This window comes from Trichomycterus rosablanca, chromosome 12 (assembly GCF_030014385.1).
Source record: "Trichomycterus rosablanca isolate fTriRos1 chromosome 12, fTriRos1.hap1, whole genome shotgun sequence".
In the NCBI taxonomy this organism is placed as follows: Eukaryota; Metazoa; Chordata; class Actinopteri; order Siluriformes; family Trichomycteridae; genus Trichomycterus; species Trichomycterus rosablanca.
Genome location: NC_085999.1, coordinates 10,191,313 through 10,217,222, shown reverse-complemented (window position 1 = coordinate 10,217,222; position 25,910 = coordinate 10,191,313). Strand labels below are relative to the sequence as shown.

The window sequence follows — 25,910 nt, the reverse complement described above, 5'->3', positions numbered from 1 at the left end:
TGGACGGAAAAGAAGAAATAAGTTTTGTTTATGTATATTAAGATACAAATTTAAAAATGTAAAAGATTGTGTATGTCAATTGCATCTGAAAACCTGTACTTACATTGCTCTGCACTTTGGTTGTGCTTATGCATTGCTTAATAGGAACGGCATCACCAGGCATGAAATATGACTTAGCTTTAGTCTTTTCCCAGTCCTTGGTGTAGAGAAGCTGTAAGCGATAAATGATATAACATGTATGTTTTAGCTCAATTTCTGTTAAAAAGTATTCAGTTAGCACATAAAGGACATAAAGGAAAGTCTCTTACTGGGTGAACGTTCTTGGACACCTCCCTGGCTGTTGCCAGCAGTGGGGTATCCAGCATTGTGTATTTGATTTTATCATTGTGCCAGGCCTCACGGTAGCTTGCCTTAAATACAGAAACAGAGGAAGTTATGTGGTGAAACAACAAAGGTCAAATTACAAATAAAGTCAACAAAATTGCAATGCAACACTTTATGAATTAATATGTTATTATTAATAATTCTTTTTTAACGGCATATATTTTTACAAAGATGACATTTCTCACCTCATTCAGCACATTTGCAGCATTTTTGGCACAAACAAGGTCAACTCTGTCGGCAGGAGTGGTGTACTTTTGTTCATCCAGCTTCACACGGTAGCCTCTCTATACAAAAGTAATGATAAAAGAAGAATAAAATTAAGGGAAAAACAAATTCAAAAAGTATAGTACCATTTACCAGAGTAAGACTGCTTTAAGGCTTACCTCAGCCAAGACCTTCTGGGCATTCTTCACCTTTATGACTTCAACAGATTCATGGGGGCTCCAGCCACATCCCTTTATCCACTCCATATCAGATTTATATACAGCCTGTCCACAATAAAACACAGATATTTATTCAGCTTGTAAACTAATCACTGCTTCCACTGACAGACTTAGCAATCAAACTTCAACTCACGTCACTCTGGAGATTATAAGCCTTCCGGGCCTGGACTACATCATTGGAGTCTGGCAGGCAGGTCCAGTTGTGAAGGAAAGTTCTGTAGTTGGCATCATTGACCTGTATCTGGCATTTTTTAGCCAGCTCAAGTGACAACATATCAGCAGGGAGGTTGAATTTGGTTTTGGATTTGTTGAAGTCCTTCTTATACAGGACATCACTAGCAATTTTAGCAGAATTTAGGGCCAGCATGATCAGTGGGTCATCCTGGACACAACGTGCTCCAATATGGTGTCCAAGTCGCTGACGATAACCAGCCTTGTATTTATACTGAAAAAAAACCCCAATAAATATAATTATTTCTACACATTTTAGCAATATATTTTATTTTATGTGAATGTAAGACTTACGTCACTAGCAATATCTCTAGATGCTTTGGCCTTTAGAACAGCAATGGCATCTTCTTTGATCTGGTATCCTTTTGCTTTTGCGTGATCCCAGTCTTTGGTGTACAATCTCTGATAAAGTCACAAAAAAGTAAAAGGTCAAAAAGTAGATAGAAGTTAAATGATAGGGGTGACTAATAAAAGCAACTGAAATGTCAGTGTTTACTTACATTGCTAAACGCAATAGCATTAGCCTTGGAGAGAGTAATTTCTGGAGTGTCTGGCTGCATGTGGATAGTGGTTTTTTCATTATCCCAGGCTTCTCTATATTTCCTCTGTAATTAGAAAGAAGGAATATAAACCACAGATCTGTCTTTATTCAGCCAACAATTATTTAGTGATTACATTTTAATCTAGTGAAAATAGTACTGAGGTAAAATATTACTTAGAAAGTCTGAAGCATTTTAATGTACAAAATAATGGAATGAAACCCACTTACGTCACTACGAATAATAGCATTCTGCTTGGCCAAGACAATAGAAGGCAAATCCGCTGCACTTGTGAATGGCACTGTGCTGGGATGTTGTTTGTACAGTTTGTCATTGAGGATCTTCTGGGCATTTTTGACTTTAAGAACCTCAAGAGAGCCATGTGGCAACCAGCCACATCCACGGATCCACTCTAGGTCAGACTTGTATACAGCCTAGAAGTTCAAAACCCAGTGAGCTGTAAGCTAGTACTTTGGTATTAATGGTAGCAATAATCCAACAAATAATAACAACAAGTTAATATAGTCAAAGCAGGTAAATGTTCTTGTAGGAGGTAGTAGATATCTACTTACATCACTGCGCAGATCATACACTTTCCTAGCCTGGACAACATCATTGGAGTCAGGTAGGCAGGTCCAGTTGTGCAGGTAAGTTCTGTAGTTGACATCATTGACTTGTATTTGGCATTTCTTAGCCAGCTCAAGAGACAGCATGTCCACTGGGAGGTGGAATCTGGTCTTGGATTTGTTGAAGTCCTTCTTGTACAGGACATCACTAGCAATTTTACCAGAGTTCAAGGCCAGCACTATCAGTGGGTCATCCTGGACGCTGCGAGCTCCAATGTGATGTCCTTGCTGCTTTCTGTACCCGGTTTTGTACTTGTACTGTATTGATTAATTTGATTAAAAATGATTGTGTCAGTGATAAAACATACATAACTTGCATTAAACAAAAAAAACATATTTAAATACAGTCACTTACATCGCTAATGATATCCCTGGAGGCCCTGGCAGATTTGACAGCAACAGCGTCCTTTGGTAGGAAATATCCTTTCTTTAGGCTGTCATCATAATGTTGGCGATAGTATTTCTAAAAAAAAAAAAAAAAAAAAAAAAAAAAAAAAAAAAAAAAGGAATGCATTTTCATTAATGGACCAAAATACATCATCCAACTGCAAATAAGTGGTACTAAACTTACATAGCTGTTGTTGAGTTTGTTAAGCCTGCCTAGCATGATCTCTGGTGTGTCTGGCATGACATGTATGTTGATCTTATCCTTATTCCAGGCATCAACATATGCTCTCTGCAAACAACAAAATAAAGAGAGAATTTGTATCCATAACAAACATATTAGTAAGTAAAAGCTGTTTTGTTTTAATACTTTATTAAAAGTTAAATTAAAATCATACCTGGTCCATGATCTTAGCATTGGCCTGTGCAAGAGCCATTGGTACAGAGTCTGTAAGGCTAGTAAACTTGTAGTTGCTTGGATGTTTGCGGTATTTTCTGTCACTTAGGATTTCCCCAGCCTTTTTAACCTTTTCTACCTCAAGTGACCCAATAGGAATCCAACCTGAGCCTTTAATCCATTCCATATCAGCTTTGTAAACAGCCTAGAAGAAAAAAATAAAATAAATGTAGATTTTCCTACTAGCTGGATTTAATGAAAAGACTGTGGTCTTGAGTTTTTGAAAAAAAAACAAAAAAAACCTACATCACTTCTTAGGTCATAGACTTTCCTAGCCTGGACAACATCATTGGAGTCTGGTAGGCAGGTCCAGTTGTGCAGGTAAGTTCTGTAGTTGACATCATTGACTTGGATCTGACATTTCTTGGCCAGCTCAAGAGACAGCATGTCCACTGGGAGGTGGAATCTGGTCTTGGATTTGTTGAAGTCCTTCTTGTACAGAGCATCACTAGCAATCTTGGCTGAGTTCATGGCCAGCATCATCAGTGGGTCATCCTGAACACATCGGGCTCCAATATGGTGGCCAACTTGCTTACGATATCCAGTCTTGTATTTATACTACACCAACATAGAAGAATGAGAATGTGTTTATTCTTATATATGCTTTATTTTATTATTGTACTTAAATAAAACATCTTACATGGCATAGCATTAAAGAAAATAGGATACTCACATCACTAATAATGTCTCTGGAGGCTTTGGCAGCTTTGATGGAGACAGCATCAGATTTAATGTCATAACCCTTCCTAAAGCTGTCCTCGACTCCTTGCCTGTATAGTTTCTATATAACATTGTTTAAAACAGTTAGAATCACTAAAACAGCACAGATAACAAATTACTGATTATATTTTTTATTAAGTAAGACCCACCTTGCTGTTGATAATAGCATTAGCTTTGGAGAGCAGAATTTCTGGTGTATCTGGATTAACATGGATCTTGACCTTATCAGCATCCCAGGCTGAAATGTATTGCCGCTGAAAAACAGCAAACAACAAATACATCAATATCAGCTTTGTTCCAGCAACAGTGTGAAAACATGACAAAAAGAATCTTTGTGTTTACCTCATGCTAAAGTACATTTTTATATTTCAAATCAGATGTAAAAAAGAAGCTATTTCACTTACTTGATTCATAATGTCAGCATTGGTCTTTGCCAAAACCATGGGTATGGACTGCATATCTTGTGTGTATTTAAAAGTCTCTGGTTTCTGCTTGTAGAGGCGATCACTAAGGATCTCTGCTGCTTTCTTTGCTTTTAAGACATCCAGTGAACCAATGGGGACCCATCCTACGCCCTTTAAGTCCTCAAGATCTGCCTTGTACACAGCCTGACATAAAGTATATTAAGTTTAAACCTATTGAAATATTGAGTATTTAATAATGACAGTTATTTGTATTAAACTTACATCACTTCTTAGGTCATAGACTTTCCTGGCCTGGACAACGTCATTGGAGTCTGGTAGGCAGGTCCAGTTGTGCAGGTAAGTTCTGTAGTTGACATCATTGACTTGGATCTGACATTTCTTGGCCAGCTCAAGAGACAGCATGTCCACTGGGAGGTGGAATCTGGTCTTGGATTTGTTGAAGTCCTTCTTGTACAGAGCATCACTAGCAATCTTGGCTGAGTTCATGGCCAGCATCATCAGTGGGTCATCCTGGACACAGCGGGCCCCTATGTGGTGGCCAACTTGCTTACGATATCCAGTCTTGTATTTATACTGTAACAAAAATCATTTTTGTAATTTTATTTTAATTAATTTTTTTTTTTATAGTATAGTCTATGTTAAATATAATACATAAAAAATGGCTTACATCACTGATTATATCTCTAGATGCTTTGGCTGCTTTGACAGAAATGGCATCACTTCTCATGTCGTACCCTTTTTTCTTGGATTCTTCATTGGCAAGTTTGTACCGTTTCTGTTCTCAGAAAAAGAATGCAAATGAGCTTTACATACTGCAATTCATCTCAAACACATCCAAATGGTAAAAAAAGAAAAAAATCTTACCTCGCTGTAATTGATGTTGTTTTGTTTTGCCAACACAACATCCATAGCATCAGGCATAACATGAATCTTGGTCTTTTCCTTGTCCCAGGCCTCAGTGTAGAGTTTCTATAGTAAACAAACCCAATCAATTAGGAAAAAATAGCTGTCATATAGAGAAAAAGATCATTAGTAAGTAACATTTTAGGTGGCATTCTTACTGCACCTTATTGCCGATGGTTGCATTGGCTTTAGCCAAGACAATTGGCATGTCCTCAGTTGTGAGTGTGAACTTGTAGTTGCTTGGGTGATGACGATATTTTCTTTCACTTAGAGCCTCACCAGCTTTTTTCACTTTCTCTATCTCAATTGAACCAATAGGAATCCATCCAAGACCTTGCAGCCATTTTAAGTCAGCCTTATAAACATTCTAATCCAGCAGATTAAAAAAATTACAAAGAATATTAATCAGCAAAATCATAAAACAACTATATAAGTTATTACATAAATTAAAATGTGTTTTATTTAGAAATAGAAAATGATCACAGTAAATAAACTTACATCACTTTGGAGGTCATAGACCTGTCTGGCCTGGACAACATCACTGGAGTCTGGCAGGCAGGTCCAGTTGTGCAGGTAAGTTCTGTAGTTGGCGTCATTGACTTGGATCTGGCATTTCTTAGCCAGCTCAAGAGACAGCATGTCTACTGGGAGGTGGAATCTGGTCTTGGATTTGTTGAAGTCCTTCTTGTATAGAGCATCACTAGCAATCTTGGCTGAGTTTAAGGCCAGCATCATCAGTGGGTCATCCTGGACACAGCGGGCTCCTATGTGGTGGCCAACTTGCTTACGATAACCAGTCTTGTACTTGTACTGCCAAGTAAAACATTTAAGGTTAACACAGAAATTGGTCAAAATTTGATTTTACATTAATTTGTATTTATTATAATCACCGAAAGAGGAAAATTCATAGAAGTACAACTACACATAGTGCTGTGGTTTTCAATAATTTAATCCTTAATAATTAATACCAATGTGGTTAGATAAATAGATCACTTTTAATCCCAGTCAGGAAACTGCTCTTATGTTTCTTCACTTATTTATTAAGGTTGTATTTAGTCTGTAAATAACTGTAAAACAATATACCTAATAAAACGAATAAAACTTACATCACTGATGATGTCTCTTGATGCCTTGGCAGCTTTAATAGAAATCGCATCACCGCGCATGTCATATCCCTTCTTTTTAGCTTCTTCATTGGCAAGCTTGTATAGTTTCTAAGTAAACAAAATTAAAAATTAGAAAACAAAATGCTGAAACAGCCTTAGCTTTGTTCATCACTGGAACAGCGTTGGGTTGGAACCTTACCAGGCTGTAGTTCATGTTATTTTGTTTTGCAAGCAGCACCTCCATTGTATCTGGCTGATATAAACCACACATCACTCACCTCACTGTAGTTTAACTTGTTTTGTTTTGCATGGAGCACTTCTATTGCATCTGGCATGACATGAATCTTGGTCTTATCACTCTCCCAAGCGGCAATGTAATTTTTCTATAATGTAAAATACAGAAAGGAGTATACAATAACTTACATTAAATAATAAATATTCAATTAAATTGTAAACAAGTGCTTAAATATTCATAAAAAAACAGTGTGCTGTAATGATTCTCAACTTTACCTTGTTCATGATTTCATTATTGGCTTTAGCCAAAGCCATTGGTATGTCCTGAGTTGTGCATGTGAACTTGTAGTTGCTTGGGTGCTGACGATATTTCCTTTCACTCAAAGCCTCTCCAGCTTTCTTTGCTTTCTCTACATCAAGAGAACCAATAGGCACCCATCCCAGACCTTGCAGCCATTTTAAATCAGCCTTATAAACATTCTAATCCAACAGATTAAAAAATTACAAAGAAAATTAATTAACCACAATAAAACAGGAACAAAGAATAAATCTATATACCATGGCAAGCTAAATTTTAAATGTATATATTTGGTAATGAAAGACATATACGTACATACAATATTTTAGTACACTTACATCACTCTGTAGGTCATAGGCTTGTCTGGCCTGGACAACATCATTGGAGTCTGGTAGGCAGATCCAGTTGTGCAGGTAAGTTCTGTAGTTGGTGTCATTGACTTGGATCTGGTTTTTCTTGGCCAGTTCGAATGCCAGCATGTCTACTGGGAGGTGGAATTTAGTCTTGGATTTGTTGAAGTCCTTCTTGTACAGAGCATCACTAGCAATCTTGGCTGAGTTCAAGGCCAGCATGAGCAGTGGGTCGTCTTGGATGCTGAGAGCTCCAATGTGGTGGCCAACTTGCTTACGATATCCAGTTTTATATTTGTACTGCCAAGCAAAAACAGATTTGTTCAAATATGTCATAATTTGATTTACCATAATAACAAAACAAACACATTTCACACAAAAAAAAACAATTATCAATTATTTAAATGTGATAAGAAAACACTTACATCACTGATGATATCTCTGGAGGCCTTGGCTGCTTTAATTGAAATGGCATCATTTCTCAAATCATAGCCCTTCTTCTTGGCTTCCTCATTGGCAAGTTTATACAGTTTCTGAAATAAACACAATAAAAACACATTATGATATAAATTAAAGTCACTGTAATTGAGAAAGTCAGTTACTTATCAACTAGGCATTATATAAACCATGCATGCCTCACCTCACTGTAGTTTAACTTGTTTTGTTTTGCATGGAGCACTTCTATTGCATCTGGCATGACATGGATCTTGGTCTTATCATTTTCCCAAGCTTGAATGTAGTTTTTCTATAAGAATATATGTAATAAAAAACATTAAAACAAAAATGTATATTTATTTAATGTTTTAACATATATGCTCTAAGCTGACATATTACATACCTTGTTCATAATTTCATTATTGGCTTTAGCCAAAGCCATTGGTATGTCTTGAGTTGTGCACGTGAACTTGTAGTTGCTGGGGTGCTGACGATATTTTCTTTCACTCAAAGCTTCTCCTGCTTTCTTCGCTTTCTCTACATCAAGAGAACCAATAGGAATCCATCCCAGACCTTGCAGCCATTTCAGATCAGCCTTATAGACAGCCTAAGAAATCAAAATAACCAAAAAAAATCTCTGAATATCAGGTAAATTAGAAAACCCAAACACACTTGGTGATGCACAAAAAGCTTACATCACTCTGGAGAGCATAGGTCTGTCTAGCCTGGACAACATCATTGGCGTCTGGCAGGCAGGTCCAGTTGTGCAGGTAAGTTCTGTAGTTGGTGTCATTGACTTGGATCTGGTTTTTCTTGGCCAGTTCGAATGCCAGCATGTCTACTGGGAGGTGGAATCTGGTCTTGGATTTGTTGAAGTCCTTCTTGTACAAGGCATCACTAGCAATCTTAGCTGAGTTCAAGGCCAGCATGAGCAGTGGGTCGTCTCGGATGCTGAGGGCTCCAATGTGGTGGCCAACTTGCTTACGATATCCAGTTTTATATTTGTACTATAAAAGAGTCAAAATAGTTAAGTAAACTGTAAAACATTTTAAGCTTAATAAGCAAAATCTGTGTAGTGTACAAGACTTACATCACTAGCAATATCCCGGGAAGCTTTAGCAGCTTTAATAGAAATAGCATCACTGCGCAAGTCATAGCCTTCCTTCTTGGCCAGTTCATTGGCAAGTCTGTATTGTTTCTGTGAAAAAAAAATCAATTTAATTAATTAAATGATTCTGAAATACTTAGAATTGCATATTAAAAATTTTATTTAGGCACAAAAATGGGTAATAACTGGCAAATGGAAATGTTATTAAATTAAACTAGCCATATGTGAGAAGCAGCTACTTCAATCATACAGTAAAGATAACTGACCTCGCTGTAATTCACTTTGTTCTGTTTGGCAAGGACAACATCCATGGCATCAGGCATGATGTGGATCTTAGTCTTATCATTCTCCCAAGCTTGGACATAGGATTTCTGGAAATAGTGAAAAAGTTAAAAGTATAACTCTCGTCTGCACATTAGATAGACAAATTTAGATCAATGTAGAGAGATATAAATAGAAAAATCTAGGTAGATATATAAATAGATAGATACTTTATTGATCCAAAAGGAAATTAAAGAATTATTAAAGAAAATGACATAATTAAATAAGCAATTAACTCAAATGTTACCTTGTTCATATTATCATTATTGGCTTTAGCCAAGACCATTGGTATGTCTTGAGTTGTGCATGTGAACTTGAAGTTGCTTGGGGCCTGACGATATTTCTTTTCACTCAAAGCCTCTCCAGCTTTCTTTGCTTTCTCTACATCAACAGAACCAATAGGAATCCATCCCAGACCTTGCAGCCATTTCAGATCAGCCTTATATACAGCCTAAAAAAATCAAAATAATGATAAAAACTCTGATATCAGGAGAATTAACAAATCCAAACACACTGAATACTTTACATAATTGAAAGCTTACATTACTCTGTAGGTCATAGGCTTGTCTGGCCTGAACAACATCATTGGCGTCTGGCAGGCAGGTCCAGTTGTGCAGGTAAGTTCTGTAGTTGGCGTCATTGACTTGGATCTGGTTTTTCTTGGCCAGTTCGAATGCCAGCATGTCTACTGGGAGGTGGAATTTGGTCTTGGATTTGTTGAAGTCCTTCTTGTACAAGGCATCACTAGCAATCTTAGCTGAGTTCAGGGCCAGCATGAGCAGTGGGTCATCTCGGATGCTGAGGGCTCCAATGTGGTGGCCAACTTGCTTACGATATCCAGTTTTATATTTGTACTAAACAGATCATAAAACATTATGGCATTTTTTAGATATTACGTTAAATATCACAAATGAATGTGAATGTTTATTTACTGTGTGCTAACAGAAGAAAAACTTACATCACTAGCAATCATTGTGGATGCCTTTGCTGCCTTGATGGAAATAGCATCAGTGCGCATGTCGTAGCCTTTCTTCTTGGCCAGTTCATTGGCAAGTTTGTACAATTTCTATAAAAGTGTTGTGACAGGTTAGTAGTACATTTGTATCACATATGTAAATTGAATGCATAAATAAGTAAATTGATATGTGCTAGGGATTGCTAACCTCACTATAGTTAGCTTTATTCTGGCATGCAAGAACAACATCCATTGCATCTGGCATGATGTGGACTGATGTTTTGTCAGCATCCCAGGCCTGGGTATAGCTTTTCTGTGAAAGTAAATAGAACAATAAAGGTATAAGTAACATTGCTACTATGCAGCAAAAAAGGCTCAATCTTATACTTCTTAAAAAATATGAGTTAAATTGTAGTGTAGTTTATAAATTTAATCACCTTGTTCATGATCTGATTGTTGGTTTGAGCTAGAACCAGGTCCATGGAGGACATGTCTTTGGTGAACTTAAAGTTACTTGCTGGTGTGCGGTAGAGTTTTTCACTGCCTATACGACTGGCATTCTTGGCTTTTTCCACATCCAGTGAACCAATGGGAATCCAACCCACTCCTTTCATGTAGCTGTTATATTCACTCTTATAGACATTCTGCAAAAACAGAAAAAGCAATAAGCTTATTAGATTTTTATATCAGCTTAGGGCTAATTAGCCACAATTGTCACTGTCATTACTTGATTTTATACGTTATATAAGGGCTAATTAGGTTATTAAGTTAAAATATGTAATTGTTCACTCACATCACTAGCTATCACTTGCATGTTGCGAGCCAGCTCCAGGTTCATAGCATCAGGCAGAACTGTGTACCGAGCAATGTGCTGCTTGTATCCCGCATTGGTCTGAATAGCAGAAGCCTGCTTGGCCTGTACAACACTCCACATATCTACCGGAGAGTGAAACTTCAGCTTAGATTTGTGGTAATCCTTCTTGTAGTTTCTCTCACTCTGGATCTTGGCTACTTGCATGTAGTGCACCAGCAGTGGATCATCCTGAAGACTACGGAAGCCAATGTGTTGGCCTCTAGCCTTCACATGGTCCAGTTTATACTTGACCTGTTAAGTTTGAAATATAAAAGTGAGGACTTCATATAAAAAGAGACAAGTCAGAGATCAATTTAGTCTTGTAGGGGTACTTACATCGCTGGCAATACGTGTTGAAGTCTTGGCTGCAATCAAAGGTATGGCATCCGCTTTAAGGTCATAACCTTTTTTCTTTGCAGCCTCCATTCCAGCTTTGTAGGCTTTCTAAAAGAAAGAATCAAAGCAGCAAATGAATCACATGCAATAGGGAAAATTTATTATAATTAAAATGATTGGTTATAATGCAATTGTAGGTTTAATGTAAAGGTTAGGTTTGATTTGATCAAGGATCCATTTGTTTGTCTTCTTTGACATCCATGCCTTTGAGCTTTGGTGCTGGCAAAAACTTTTAAAAGTAAAAGTATTTGCCAGCACCAAAGCTCAAAGGCAAATTTTTGTTGAACAGTAATAGAAAGCTGCTTCACTTTTTGTTGTTTGGTACCCAGTTCTTTAGAAAGTCAGAATGTCATGATGATAATATTTATGTTTTTGTCAGGTATTTTGGTATTTTTGAAAGTGCCTATCCATTTACAGAATTTATGTGTGTGTGTGTGTGTGTTCTTTCTTATATTTTTGTGTTGTGTTACTGTAATCCTATAAACAATACACTGCAGTATTTTTTTAAATATTTTGTTTATGCATTTTCTCCCCTTTTTCTCCCGAGTTTTTAGCGCCTCCAATTGCCCGATTGTATCACGCTTCCTCTCCACTAATGCGGACCCCCGCTCTGATTTGAGAAGAACGAAGCTAACCCACGCCCGCTCCGATACGTGGACAGCAGCCGTATGCATTTTGTCACCCACACTAGATGAGTGCATATATGCGAATCAGCCTTGTGTACGGAGAGACACACCCTGATCCGCACTCTTTCCCCGCCTCTGTGCAGGCGCCATCAATCAGCCAGCAGAGGTCGTAGTTGCATCAGTTACGAGGAGTCCCTATCCGGCTTAATACCCCACCCCATATGAACTACAGGCCAATCGTTGTTCATGTGGCCGTTCAGCCCAGCCGGATGGCAGAGCTGAGATTCGATACTATGCATTCGAAATTCCAGCTCTGGTGTGCTAGCGTGTGTTTTTACAGCTGTGCCACCTGAGCGGCTAACACTGCAGTATTTTAAATAACAAAATATAGAAACTAGAAGAAAGTGTTTAGTATTGCAAAATAAAGAAATGGCAAACCTCAATTTAAACCCCTTATGATCTGATTCAGGAGTTTTAGAGCAAGGAAGCACTGTCTATAAGACTGCTGTGAGAATGTTTTAGACATACCTGACTCATAATTACTGCATTGGCCTTTGCTAGAAGAATCTCTGGGCTGTCAGGCATGATATGGATCTTAGTTTTGTCCTTGTTCCAAGCAGCTGTGTAAGCTTGCTATAATCAAAAAGATACATAATAATTAATAACTAACTAAACTATGCATTAAATAAACATGACAGAAAAACATGGTAATCAAAATGTTGGCTACTTTGTTCATGATCTGATTGTTGACAGATGCTAAGGCCAGATCCATGGAGTCCATGTTCTTCTGAAAGGTATATTTGGAGGGATGAGTGCGATACTTATTCTCGCTTATTATCTGCCCTCCAACTTTTGCAGTTTCAACTCCAAGTGAGCCGATGGGCACCCATCCAACTCCTTTCATGTATGCGTTGTAATCACTCTTGTATTCAACCTGAAAATGTATTTCATAGAAATAATTTATCATCAAATCAGCACATGCTTACACTAATTGTGTTAAATAATAAATATCTAAATTCGACTTACATTGCTGGAACTGATGTTCATGTTGCGTGCCAGCTGTAGGTTCATGGCATCAGGTAGCAGTGTGTAATGATGGATCAGCTGCTTGTAACCTATGTCTGTCTGAACTTTAGATGCATTTTTGGCCTGCACAACACTCTGCATGTCAACAGGAGAGTGGAACTTTAGTTTAGACTTGTTATAGTCCTTTTTGTAGTTTCTCTCACTCTGGATCTTGGCCACTTGCATGTAGTGCACCAGCAGTGGGTCGTCCTGAAGACTACGGAAGCCAACGTGATGGCCCCTAGCCTTCTCGAATTCTTTCTTGTACTGGAACTGTAAACATATTAAATTATGAAATTAACATTATTAATTATTATTAAATCAAATTATGGTTCATTTATTTATAAAGTAATATTAATAATTTTATAATAATTAATTATTACATACATTGCTAGCAATATGTCTTCCTTGTTTGGCAGCAACTATAGAAATTGCATCTGGTTTGAGGTCATAGCCCTTCTTACTCAGTTCCTCAAGGCCAGCTTTGTAAAGTTTCTAAAAGAAAAAAAAATAGACAAGCTTATGAGAAAAACAACATCATTGCATATAATTCAAAGTTCTACCACCTGTGCAGTTATTTCTGTCTGCTAAACATAATTTGTATACCAGTGAGTCAAAAGCCAGATTAACTGAGTATGTCATATTTATTAAGGCTTCCAAATAATCATCTACAGATACAACCCTCCACTGCTGACTGAGGAGCGTCGCAACTGACACGCGGGGTGCTCCGACACGTGAGCAGTACCGACTGCATCTTTTCACCTGCACGAGGTGAGTTCATATGCAGATCAGCCTTTGTGCATGGAGAGCCACACCCTGACCAGAAAGCAAAGGTCGTAATTGCACCAGTTATGAGGAACCCTGGTCCGACTTGTCCCACCCCTATAAACAACAGCCAATCGTTGTTTATGTTTCTGCCCAGCCCAGCCGTAAGGCAGAGCTGAGATTTGATTTGATGTATCAGAGATCCCAGCTCTGGTGTGCTAGCGTGTTTTACTGCTTCACCACCAGAGCGGCACCTAAATTATTTTAAACAAAAAATGCAATCGTTAAATGATTAATACATTTATATCATGATTATAAAATTTCCTAAAATACAACTTTGCATATTACCACTTTTAAAACAATTTATAAGCCTCGTTTTCATTTTAACACAATAAACCGTTGTAAGATTTACTGAAGGAAATATTATGTAATGCAATAGTAATGATATGACCTTACCTGGCTCATATTTACTGCATTGGCTTTGGCAAGGATAAATTCAGGGCTGTCAGGCATCACATGGATTTTCAGTTTGTCATTGTTCCATGCAGCATTATAGGCTTGCTATAAAAAATAGAACAATATGTTAATAAAGATTTATACCCATTCAAATCTTGCAGTCAGATGGAGAGATAATCTTTAATTAGATGAGATCACAATTAAACTCACCTTGTTCATGATCTGATTGTTGGCTGTGGCTAAGACCAGGTCCATGGAATCCATATTCTTTTGAAATTTGTATTTGGAAGGGTGAGTGCGGTACTTCTTCTCGCTCTGTATTTCTCCACCAACCTTCGCTGTCTCAACCCCTAGTGAGCCAATAGGCACCCATCCGAGACCTTTCATAGAGTAGTTGTACTCACTCTTATACAAGACCTAAAAAGACAAGAGATATAAAACAGAATGAGATGGACTGCAAACAAAAACAAAACAAACCTCAAAAACATAAGGTAAGTATTTATTATTACATGAGAAATGTAAGTATGTCAGTATTTTAAGTATTATTGTGTAAGTTATTTACATATACCTTACTTAGTATCAACTCTTGGATGTGCTACAGTTTAATAGGCCTGTCACAATTTTCCAGTTTTATCTGACAGTTACCTTACTGATGTACAAAAACAATTCCAATAAACAATTTATTTTATTTCCTTTTGATTAAAGTTAAGCTGTTACAATTAGCTTAAAGTTAATGTTACATAGAACATGGCTTAGTGTAATGATATACTGTATAATACACAACAATAAAATGATAGTAATGAAGTCATACATAAACAACCTTAAGTTTACTGATGCATCAATTTCTAAGATGCATCAAAGTCTAAATGTTCATTGCACTAATGAATCAATAATAGTGAATATTTAATTTTAAAAAATCATAACTAGCCAAAAAAATGGCAATTAGGTCATTATTATATACGTATATATATTTTTTTCTAAGAACCATTAAAGTAAGAACCTACTGTTATTTGAGTCAAGGAAATTAGCATTTCAATTTAAACACAGATAAAATGATATATAAAAGAAATTAATTTGACTTACATCGCTGGAACTGGCATTCATGTTGCGTGCCAGCTCTAGGTTCATGGCATCAGGAAGCAGGGTGTAATTATGGATTAGCTGCTTGTAACCTGCATTTGTCTGAACTTTAGATGCGTTTTTGGCCTGCACAACACTCAACATGTCCACTGGAGTGTGGTACTTCAGTTTAGCCTTGTGATAATCCTTCTTGTAGTTCTTTTCACTCTGCATCTTGGCTACTTCCATGTAGTGCACAAGCAGTGGGTCGTCCTGAAGACTACGGAAGCCTACATGATGGCCTCTAGCCTTCTCGTATTCTTTTTTGTACTGGAACTGTGAACAAAATCATTTCATTAAGTAGGTGTACAAGGTTTGTTATGTTTTGATAGAAACCGAATTTGAATCACTTACCATGCTGGCAATATGTCTTCCATGTTTGGCAGCAACTATCGGGATAGCATCGACTTTCATGTCATGTCCTTTAGCAATGTCAGCAATCCACTGAGACTTGTAATGTGCCTGTTAAAAATATTAATTGCAAATACATGTATTGCTAACACTGCAACCAGAATGGGTTAGAAAACCTCTTTCCATCATATATTTACCTCACTCATAGTCTGGGCATTATACTTGGCCTGCAGAAACTGTGGGCTGTCTGCTGGCAAGTGGTAGGTGTGCATGAACTTCTCTCCAGAAGCTTTGTATGCATACTATAATGACAAAATATATTATAATAAAAACATTCATTTCATTTTGATGTCATTATAATTATGTAAAAGCTGCATTTGTAGGAGTTCTTACAGGATGCATCTGCTTGGTGTTACTCAAGGCTAAAGTCATGTTAATTTGGTCTGTCAGACTGCTGAACTTCAAAGTGCTCGGGTGAACCCTATAATGCTTCTCATCCAGAGCAGCTTTGGCTGTCTTGGCTTTCTCAACATCCAGAGAGCCGATTGGAACCCATCCTGCTCCCTTCATTATGTTGTTGTACTCTGACTTGTAGACATTCTGGAAGAAGAAGAATGGAAGGAAATTTCAATTCATTATATTTGTTTGTATTTATGATTCAGTAAAGTAGGTCAGTATTTGTAAATCTGACTTACATCACTCTGAATTTCCTGCATGGCTTTAGCCAGGTCCAGGTTCATGGCACCTGGCAGGAGTGTGTAGTGATGAATAGGTTGTTTGTATCCTGCAAATGTCTGAACTTTAGATGCATGTTTGGCATGTGCAACACTCATCATGTCTACTGGAGTGTGGTACTTCAGTTTAGCTTTGTGATAGTCTTTCTTGTAGTTCTTTTCACTCTGCATTTTAGCCACTTGCATGTAGTGCACCAGCAGTGGGTCGTCCTGAAGACTACGGAAGCCAACGTGATGGCCTCTAGCCTTCTGGTATGCAAGCTTATACTTGTACTGTAAAAAGAACATTTTGTCAACGAAACCATGCAATTTGATACCGTATTTTAACATAAATAACATAAATCAGTGTGCAGTTACTAACATCACTAGCAATATCCCTTGTGGTCTTAGCAGCAACAATTGGGATAGCATCTTGCTTCATCTGATGTCCTTTCAAAAGATCCTGCTTGTGTGCATATTTGTAGAATGTCTGCAAAAACAAATAAGCATATATGTGTTAATATAGTCATAAAAACCTGTTTATTTTGTAAATTGAACACAAGTTTATTGACATATATGGTGATTTGTGATCTTACTTGGCTGACATTGACAGCGTTGTACTTGGCCTGCAGAAACTCTGGTGAATCATGTGGGAGATGGTAGGTGTGCATGAACTTCTCTCCACTGGCTTTGTACAGTTTCTGAACATTGAAAAAAACAAAGAATTATTCCATTTTACTCATAGTCATGCTACTAACACTGGCATGTTTACTGTTATAGGAGGCAATCACAAAATACATTTACATGTTTTATATATATTCATGTGTCTACTAAGTCCATGTATTTACTTTTAAATGAATAAAGTTACATGTGACATTTTACAGTTATCACATTTCATAGATGCCTTTTTATCCAAAGCAATTATGACACAATTATAATATTTAAGTGATTGATGGTTAGGGGCATTGCTCAGGGGCCCAAAAGTGGGAACATGTTGGCAGTGGGGCTTAAATCAGCAACCTTCTGATTAGTAGCCCAGTACCTTAACCACAGAGTTTAATGCATTCAATCAAATTTTTGACATTTCAAAGTCTAAAAATATCAAGTATTGCAACCATCTAACAATCTATCCAAATACGCTTTTATGGGTAATAAGTTTTATATATTCTAAATAGAATTGGTTAGTAGGATTTTTTAAATGCATTTTCTCCCTTTTCTTCCCCATGTTTAGCGTGTCCAATTTTTACCCAACAGCCAAATGTTGTTCATATAGCCGCCCAGCCCATCCGGATGGCAGAGCTGAGATTCGGCTGGTACGATTTTACGTATGTATAGCTGTTTTTTAAAATATATAAATTAGTTAAAAACACTTTTATTAATTAAAGCTGGTTACCTACATTGACTGTCACACAAATCACAACAAATTTAGCATGTAGGCAGACTATTGTGGCATAATGAATACATTATCATTATCTGACCTTATTAAAGCAGTCACACGTTCACTAGCCCTTCAAATTATATTTTAATAAAACTTATTTATAAGTAAATGTTAAACTGATTTAGTTTAATAGGTTATGATAGGTTATGATAAAATATCAAAAATATTAAACTGGAACCTGTTTAAATAAAATTTTTGTCAATGTAAAATAAATAAAACAAGTAAAATAATAAGCAGAAGAGTAAATAAGTCACCCACGTCGCTTAGCTGCAGTGCATTCAGTTTGGCTTGCTCCATAACAGGGCTGTCTGCGACGCTGGTAAACTTGATGGTATCTGGATGCTGCCTGTACTTCTTCTCATCGAGAGCTTTGCCAGCAGCCTTAGCTTTCTCTACATCCAGTGAGCCAATGGGAATCCAGCCGACACCTTTCATAGATCCTTCATAGTCTGACTTGTAGTTGTACTAAAGAAAAAAAATGATAGAAAAGATGTTAGCTTATGAAATTTTAGGCATGTACCTTAAATGTTTGTGTTAGTTTTTTCCCCACACATTGATGGTTAAGTTGAGTTCAGGAGTGCCTTACATCACTAGAAAGGTTGTTCATGGTACGAGCCAGGTTCAGGTTCATGGCATCTGGCAGGAGTGTGTAGTGATGAATAGGTTGTTTGTATCCTGTAAACGTCTGAACTTTAGATGAATGTTTGGCATGTGCAACACTCATCATGTCCACTGGAGTGTGGTACTTCAGTTTAGCTTTGTGATAGTCCTTCTTGTAGTTCTTTTCACTCTGCATTTTAGCCACTTGCATGTAGTGCACCAGCAGAGGGTCGTCCTGAAGGTTACGGAAACCAACGTGATGGCCTCTGTTCTTTATGTATTCTTTCTTGTACTGGACCTAAAGGCATAAATACACACATGTTTATTAAATGAATAAATGTTTATTGATTGTTTCACTACTATTCAAGCTGCTCGAGTTATGTGTCCAAATTTGCTATGCAAGAATAAGAAACATACATCACTGGCTGCATGCCTTGCTGCCTTGGCAGCACGGATGGGGATGGCATCAGTCTTTAGATCATACCCCTTTGAATAGAGGTCCTCCAATGCAAGCTTGTAATATTTCTGAAAAGAAAAAGCAGTGTGAAGGAAATAAATAAACTGCTGAGTGCAAATGTAACTTTTAAAAATTGTGAAATAAAAATACAGAATGATTTACATACATTGCTGATGTTATAAGCATTACACTTGGCCTGGATGAACTCAGGAACATCAGGAGGCAGGGAATATTTTTGATGGACCGCCTCAAGGCCTTTCTTGTAATGTATCTGCAAAAAAGGAAAACTAATTATGTGCAGCACATACAAATAAGCCAAAATATTTGGACCACTCCTCAAAATTGTACATGGTAATGCCTGGTTTGCAATTATGCATGTCATGGTCAGGGATTTATTAAATGTTAGGTTGATGGTTGATACACCTGTTGAATGCAGCAAATAGTAGGAGTAAAAACTCATCAAATTACAAAAAAGGTAAACCAAATATACAATATAGTAATACAATATAGTAAGAATAAATATATAATTTAAATGAAAAATTGTAAAACACATATTGATGTACGATTGGTGTTTTTGTTTATTATACATATAAAATTGCAGATTTCTTAACATGTTGAATACACAAATTATTTTTGTCTTTATAAGATACATTTTTATATTTTTATCCCTCCTAGAACTAATACTCATCTACTAATATAAAATGTTAATGTATTACAATTTTGCCTTTGTCCTCAATTCCATCTAAACTTAAATTACCTTTGAAAACAAAAACATTTAGGTTACATTGTTACATTATATATTTTTAATATATGGACCTCTCTTCTACAAGACAAAAAGGCCAATTCAGATTAGACTAGATGAACTGAGTACAGTCTGCAACGTGTTAATACTGGTGCACATAGTATGAAGAAAATTTTGTCTTATGAATTATAAAACTGACAACAATAATAATAATAATAATAATAACAATAATAATAATAGACCATGTACTTACGTCACTCCTGAGCATCTGGTTGACCTTAGCTTGCCGTGTGATGGGGTGGTCATCAATAGAAGTGAATTTTATTTTGTCTGGGTGTTGTCTGTATTTTTTCTAGTTTGAGGAAAAAACAAACAGTTAAGATTAATATGTAATATGTAAAAAAGTAATATGTAAAAGAAATACAGTTTGCCGTCTTAGTAACACAGTGTCAAATCAGTTTTATAATAATATCAGCAAATCAGCAAATCAGTTCTATCCTGGAAAAAAAGAAATTGCAGATGCATGCTGATTCATTAAGTGCAAATGTTTCCTGGGTTTGGTTCGTATGCCCCCTTTGATAAAGGAATCATAGCAAATCAGCATTGTTATTCTGACTGATCACCTAATTTTAATAATAAAATAATCAAAACTTTACAGGACCCCGACCCAGGTTGAATAAGTTATGGGTTTTACAGTCACGACATTTTAAATGCACACCTATGGGATTTAGGACTGACAAATTGACAACGCGCTCTACCACTATTAAAATGTTAACTGAGAACCATACAGGTTCTCTATTCCTGTAGTGTCATTCCAGAGCCAACATGTATTGAAGCAGTTTATGAGGCTCCAGTGAGTCAGCGCTTTACTAAGACATTTTAGTTTTTTGTTTGGATGTTTCTTTTTTTTGTCTTAGGATTTTAACGTCATGTTTTACACTTTGGTTACATTCATGACAGGAACGGTAGTTACTCATTACACAAGATTCATTAGTTCACAGGTTTAATGTGAAACACAGTCATGGACAATTTTGTATCTCCAATTCCCCTTCCTTGCATGTTTTTGGACTCTGGGAGAAAACTGGAGCTCCCGGAGGAAACCCACGCAGACACGGGGAGAACATGCAAACTCCACACAGAAAGGACCCGGACTGCCCCACCTGGGGATCAAACCCAGGACCCTCTTGCTGTGAGGCGATGGTGCACTGAGCCACCGTGCCGTCCAGTTTTAGTTTTAATAATAGTAACGTAAGTGCTATGAATAAATAAATGTACAGTATACATTGTATATCAGTGAATACAAAAAACAAACACATTTACAGTGTCAGTCACGTCTACGAGAAAATAAGTTACTACCTATCTGAATTTAAGACAAGTAAAATAGTGAATTTTTTTTAACATATTGAAAACAAAACATACATTTTAATCAAAGTTCTTTATTTTATTTAGAAGTCAGTATTTGCAGTTCTCAACTGTAGCTTTGTATGTTACTTTATTTAAATTTTTATTTATTTTAGGTTTTGTTTTGCATAGATATAACAGATGACAGTGGTATAGATGTATTTAAAGAAAACAAAATGCTTCATTCAGGGGAAAAAATGACTTAGGTGCCTTCACTGTTTTTGTAATTGATTGTCATATTTTCAGAATGTCTCCAAACAAATAGGTTTTTTCATTGTGTTGCAGTGTAATTGTAACATCACCTGGATTTCTAACCACTCAGATGTCATAAAAATGTAATAAAACTTTAATAATATTTCATTTTTACCTCACTTAGGATCTCTCCAGCTTTCTTGGCTTTTTCAACATCCAGTGATCCATAAGGCACCCAGGGAGATCCTTTAGTGTAGCTGTTGTAATCTGACTTGTAATCATTCTGTAATTTAAATGAAGGAACAAAAACAATGACCAAATGACAATAATATATACATATATACTGTACATGTAAAGATATATCCCTCAATGTGAGTATACTTAAACTAGCCCTCAGTGTAGCTATACTATACTTACATCACTTTGAATAATATTTGCTCTTTTTGCCTGTTCCAGTGCCACGCTGTCAGGTGGCATGAGGTAGCGGTTGATGATATTTTTGTAGCCGAGCATGCTGGCAATGGCCTGAGACTTCTTTGCTAATGTAACTTGCATCATGTCCAGTGGTGTATGGTATTTGGTCTTCATCTTTTCATAATCCTTTTTATATTCACGCTAAAGAGGAGACAAGAGACATTTTACTAATCAATAACTTTGTCACTTACAGAACCCAGGGCAAAAACAATACAAGTGTAAAATGTTATTCTTGTTTTTGAGGGAATATGTAACACTTACTTCACTCTGGATCCTAGCAATGTGAACTGAATGCATAATCTTTGGGTCATCATTAATGCTCAGGGCACCAACCATGTGTCCTCTGGCCTTTTCGTATTCCTTTTTGTATTTTACCTAACAAAGAAAACACCAGAGACACCATTGTACAGTGATTACAAGATAATTCAATACTGCTTACTAAATTAAAATACTTCTAAATTCACACTGAGTATAAAAATAGTTCAGGTTACTTACATCACTCGCAATGTTGGTGTGGGCACGGGCAGCAAGGATAGGGATGGCATCACCCTTAACTTCAAATTTCTTTGCTTTTGTCTTTTCCCAATCAAACTTGTAACATGTCTAAAAACAAAAAAAGTTTTGGAATGTATTATAGAGCATTATAATACTACCACAAACTAATTTACGTCGCTTGATTACTAGGGTTGATACTTACATCACTGAGGTTGTAAGCATTTACTCTGGACTGAATGAAGAAGGGGTAATCAGGAGGCAGGTAACACTTAAACTTCTCCTTTTCATGCTGTGCCTTGTAATTTAGCTAAAGAAAATAAATAAAGATATAATGTCAACAGTAGGATAAATAATAAAAACACAAATACAAATAATTAATAATTACACCGATTAGGCATAACATTATGACCTGAGGTGAAGTGAATAACACTAATTATCATGTTAGTAGGTGGGATATATTAGGCAGAAAGTAAACATTTTATCCTCAAACTTCATGTGTTAGAAGCAGGAAAAGTGGCCAAGTGTGAGGATTTGAGCAAGTTTGACAAGGGCCAAACTGTGATGGCTAGATGACTGGGTCAGAGCATCTCCAAAACTGCAGCTCTTGTGGGGTGTTCCTGGTCTGCAGTGGTCAGTATCAATTAAAAGTGGTCCAAGGAAGAAACAGTGGTAAACCGGTGACAGGGTCATGGGTGGCCAAGGCTCATTGATGCACTTGGGGAGCGAAGGCTGGCCTATGTGGTTCGATCCAACAGATGAGTTACTGTAGCTCAAATTGCTGAAGAAGTTAATGCTGGTTCTGAGAGAAAGGTGTCAGAATACACAGTGCATCACAGTTGCAGGGCTGTTTTGGCAGCAAAAGATAGATAGATAGATATACTTTATTTGTCATATATACATATACAGGTGTACAGTACAATGAAATTCTTTCTTCGCATATCCCAGCTTGTTTGGAAGCTGGGGTCAGAGCGCAGGGTCAGCCATCGTATGGCGCCTCTGGAGCAGACAGGGTTAAGGGCCTTGCTTAAGGACCCAACAGTGGCTGCATAACAGAGCCTGTATTTGAACCGCCAATCTTCCGGGTTGGTAGCCCAAAGCTCTACCCACTAGGCTACCACTGTCAAAGACCAACACAATATTAGGAAGGTGGTCATAATGTTATGCCTAATCGGTGTGTGTATATACATATATATATATATTGTATAATACAAATAAAAAATAAAATATATCTGAATAAACTTAAATAGGCTCATACTAAACGTTCAGTCAACTGTTTGTCTTTATGATAAAAAGATGCTCAAACAAGTCACAAGAAGTCCAGTAGATGGCAATGCTGACAGCAAATGCCCAGTACTTGAAGTCCTTCCAATTGGCTCCGTTTAGTCATGATTATTTCAAACATTCGGTATGTAAAATTCTAATCTTATCTCAGTACATTTACTTTATCTGCTGGATGACAACTGCTCTCTGAAGTTAGTTATTTAGGGATTATATTGGTCTTACAACAAAATACCAATGAAGTGACTCCTTTGGTGGTCCTTGTTGTTTTGCATAACTATGTGCTTCATAGTTCTTCTACCTGACTGTGAGCTGATCAGAACATTCATGAGTTTGTGCACTATTACTGACATTTAGTAAACCTGAGATACATACATCACTCAGCTGTTTGGCGTTGATGGCAGCTTGTACTTGGACAGGTGAATCTGTTACTTGTGTGAACTTTACTTTGTCTGGATGTTGTTTATATACTTTCTAAAAATAAAGAAATCAAACACAGAAATGCAGTTAGTTGATAAATGAAAATAAAGAAAAAAAATTAATTAATTGCACATCATGAATGAATTGGAAAACATCTTATAGGTGTCAAACTCACATCTTTACACTGATCAACTTTTTTCATCGCTTCATATTCAGGTGTTAATGTTTGAGGAAAGAAGCACCTTGTCTTCATATCGTCATAATCAGCTTTATACATTTTCTAAAGAGAAAAAATATATTATTTAACAAAATTTTTTATCAAGGATTTGGCTTCATATGGGTAAAACTGTATGAGAAATGACAGCATTCAGCAACGTATGTGCAACAACTTACATCATTCTTTAACTCCTCCACTCTCTGGCAGTGAAGCATTAATACATCTTCATAGCTGCCAACATAGTGTCCTTTGATCTTATTTTCATAGTTATCTTTATAGTGTAGCTACAAAGACAAAAACTACAATGTTATTACCGTCATTTACTCTCGACTACATGTACTTTGACAATATTGAATGAACCTAAATGACTTACATCACTGAACTTTTTGAGGACATTGTCCATCTTGAACTTCGGGGTATCACAGTAGTTGATGCTGAATCCTTTTGATTTCTCGTAGCTCTTTTTATACACGTTCTAAATACAACCAAAGAAATATTACAATGTGCATTCATATAGTAGGTGTGGATCATACAATAACCGAAAAAATGTATGTATGGGGTATTGGAACCTAATAATATGTCCCTGAATCCTCTCCACAAAGTAAGTAACTTTTCAGCAGAATTAGATTTTGCTGTAAATGAAGTCTTTATCAGTTTCTTTGTTCAGATGATAAAGCAACTGAACAAAGAAAATGAATGCTGTAGTAATTCTGAGTAGCAGGGTATTTTGTTAATATTGCCATGTCACAATTATTCAGCCGCTAAATACTAAATACTATTGCTGATCTTAAAACCTACTGCTAGTCTATAGGACCTAAAATTGGGTTACCACATGATAAAACCATTTGGAACGACCCTTAATGTTCTTTAGCTGTAGTATGCTACTTAAACAACTCGCAGAGAAGTGTTCAAGGTAAATTGCAATCATGGTGAAAATAAGGAGCTGTCACAAAGCTGCAATTATTTCCTTGCACCAAAAGGGCAATGGGTATAAGATTTCCAAGACCTTGAACATTCCTAGAGACACCACTGGGAGGTCCAAAAGCTCCAAACATATGGTGCAGCAGCAAACATACTAACTAGCAAACAAAAATTTAATCCAGAGGCCTTAGCAACCTCATCGGGACAACAAGGAAAAACCCCTGTGTTACTGTAAAGGGGAAGTGTCAGTGGTAAACATAAGATGATCACGCACTTAACAATCAAGATTTTAAGGAAGTGGCAATCTTGACCATGTGACTGGCATCATGAATTCACAAAAAATACCAAAGCATTTCTGTGGTGAAATGTAACCTTGGTTGTTAATTGAATTTTTTAACAGGACAATGACTGAAGCACACTTCCAAGTCAATCAAAGCTTGGTTAAGGAATCAGTCCTGAAATATCCTGGGGTGGCCCTTTCAGTATCCATATCTAAATGTTATAGAAAATGTTTGGTGGGGTTTTTAGTGGGTATCAAGGCAAAACGAAGTACCATTGAATACTAAGGCTGCGTGTTGAATAATATTGCACATGGACATTTGTCAAGAGAGCTAAATGTTATTCATTTAAACTCAATGTTATGCCATCATATTCCATGTTTTGATGATTTTTTAAAAATAAAACACAGTTGTGATGCGTACATCACTCAAGATGGTGCCGGCGTATCTCAGTTGTCTGAGGAGGGGGTTGTCTGTAGCTGGAAGTGTGTTGTAATCTGATGCAGCTTTTGTCTTTTCATACTCCTTCTTGTATTTGACCTGAAACAAGGGAAAATGTTTATAATAAATATACTTCCATCACTTTAATTAACATTGTTACAGTTTCTAATGATGCATGTGTCTAGACAGTGCTTTATTAGCACATGGGTTTTATTTAGTTAAATGTACTGACCCTCTAGCATATTTACTATACATCTAAGTTAAAGCTTATTTGGTTTTTTCCATCCTTCACT

The 25,910-nt window shown here is 36.7% G+C and overlaps 1 protein-coding gene across 12 annotated transcripts in view; it reads right to left on the bottom strand.

Annotated features, from left to right (window-relative positions):
* neb (nebulin) overlaps positions 1-25,910 on the bottom strand; it is a 74,264-nt gene that overhangs the window by 39,084 nt on the left and 9,270 nt on the right. For all 12 annotated transcript variants that reach the window (XM_063005506.1, XM_063005508.1, XM_063005512.1 and 9 more), the window contains 66 exons: positions 25,600-25,716; positions 24,351-24,452; positions 24,154-24,261; positions 23,936-24,040; positions 23,716-23,814; positions 22,265-22,369; positions 22,063-22,170; positions 21,829-21,942; positions 21,511-21,708; positions 21,269-21,376; positions 19,754-19,852; positions 18,925-19,029; positions 18,719-18,826; positions 18,288-18,599; positions 17,960-18,166; positions 16,860-16,964; positions 16,646-16,753; positions 16,246-16,557; positions 15,944-16,150; positions 15,748-15,852; positions 15,554-15,661; positions 15,164-15,475; positions 14,291-14,497; positions 14,081-14,185; positions 13,247-13,354; positions 12,821-13,132; positions 12,522-12,728; positions 12,323-12,427; positions 11,109-11,216; positions 10,713-11,024; positions 10,357-10,563; positions 10,128-10,232; positions 9,923-10,030; positions 9,507-9,818; positions 9,212-9,415; positions 8,910-9,014; positions 8,626-8,733; positions 8,231-8,542; positions 7,939-8,142; positions 7,741-7,845; positions 7,526-7,633; positions 7,089-7,400; positions 6,729-6,932; positions 6,497-6,601; positions 6,219-6,326; positions 5,611-5,922; positions 5,276-5,479; positions 5,074-5,178; positions 4,877-4,984; positions 4,471-4,782; positions 4,189-4,392; positions 3,934-4,038; positions 3,738-3,845; positions 3,311-3,622; positions 3,006-3,209; positions 2,795-2,899; positions 2,579-2,686; positions 2,170-2,481; positions 1,828-2,031; positions 1,559-1,663; positions 1,353-1,460; positions 961-1,272; positions 768-872; positions 570-668; positions 309-410; positions 104-211 (listed from right to left, as the gene is read on the bottom strand). In XM_063005506.1, the coding sequence (XP_062861576.1) occupies positions 104-211; positions 309-410; positions 570-668; positions 768-872; positions 961-1,272; positions 1,353-1,460; positions 1,559-1,663; positions 1,828-2,031; positions 2,170-2,481; positions 2,579-2,686; positions 2,795-2,899; positions 3,006-3,209; positions 3,311-3,622; positions 3,738-3,845; positions 3,934-4,038; positions 4,189-4,392; positions 4,471-4,782; positions 4,877-4,984; positions 5,074-5,178; positions 5,276-5,479; positions 5,611-5,922; positions 6,219-6,326; positions 6,497-6,601; positions 6,729-6,932; positions 7,089-7,400; positions 7,526-7,633; positions 7,741-7,845; positions 7,939-8,142; positions 8,231-8,542; positions 8,626-8,733; positions 8,910-9,014; positions 9,212-9,415; positions 9,507-9,818; positions 9,923-10,030; positions 10,128-10,232; positions 10,357-10,563; positions 10,713-11,024; positions 11,109-11,216; positions 12,323-12,427; positions 12,522-12,728; positions 12,821-13,132; positions 13,247-13,354; positions 14,081-14,185; positions 14,291-14,497; positions 15,164-15,475; positions 15,554-15,661; positions 15,748-15,852; positions 15,944-16,150; positions 16,246-16,557; positions 16,646-16,753; positions 16,860-16,964; positions 17,960-18,166; positions 18,288-18,599; positions 18,719-18,826; positions 18,925-19,029; positions 19,754-19,852; positions 21,269-21,376; positions 21,511-21,708; positions 21,829-21,942; positions 22,063-22,170; positions 22,265-22,369; positions 23,716-23,814; positions 23,936-24,040; positions 24,154-24,261; positions 24,351-24,452; positions 25,600-25,716 (10,965 nt within the window). The remainder of the gene's footprint in view (positions 1-103; positions 212-308; positions 411-569; positions 669-767; positions 873-960; positions 1,273-1,352; positions 1,461-1,558; positions 1,664-1,827; positions 2,032-2,169; positions 2,482-2,578; positions 2,687-2,794; positions 2,900-3,005; positions 3,210-3,310; positions 3,623-3,737; positions 3,846-3,933; positions 4,039-4,188; positions 4,393-4,470; positions 4,783-4,876; positions 4,985-5,073; positions 5,179-5,275; positions 5,480-5,610; positions 5,923-6,218; positions 6,327-6,496; positions 6,602-6,728; positions 6,933-7,088; positions 7,401-7,525; positions 7,634-7,740; positions 7,846-7,938; positions 8,143-8,230; positions 8,543-8,625; positions 8,734-8,909; positions 9,015-9,211; positions 9,416-9,506; positions 9,819-9,922; positions 10,031-10,127; positions 10,233-10,356; positions 10,564-10,712; positions 11,025-11,108; positions 11,217-12,322; positions 12,428-12,521; positions 12,729-12,820; positions 13,133-13,246; positions 13,355-14,080; positions 14,186-14,290; positions 14,498-15,163; positions 15,476-15,553; positions 15,662-15,747; positions 15,853-15,943; positions 16,151-16,245; positions 16,558-16,645; positions 16,754-16,859; positions 16,965-17,959; positions 18,167-18,287; positions 18,600-18,718; positions 18,827-18,924; positions 19,030-19,753; positions 19,853-21,268; positions 21,377-21,510; positions 21,709-21,828; positions 21,943-22,062; positions 22,171-22,264; positions 22,370-23,715; positions 23,815-23,935; positions 24,041-24,153; positions 24,262-24,350; positions 24,453-25,599; positions 25,717-25,910) is intronic.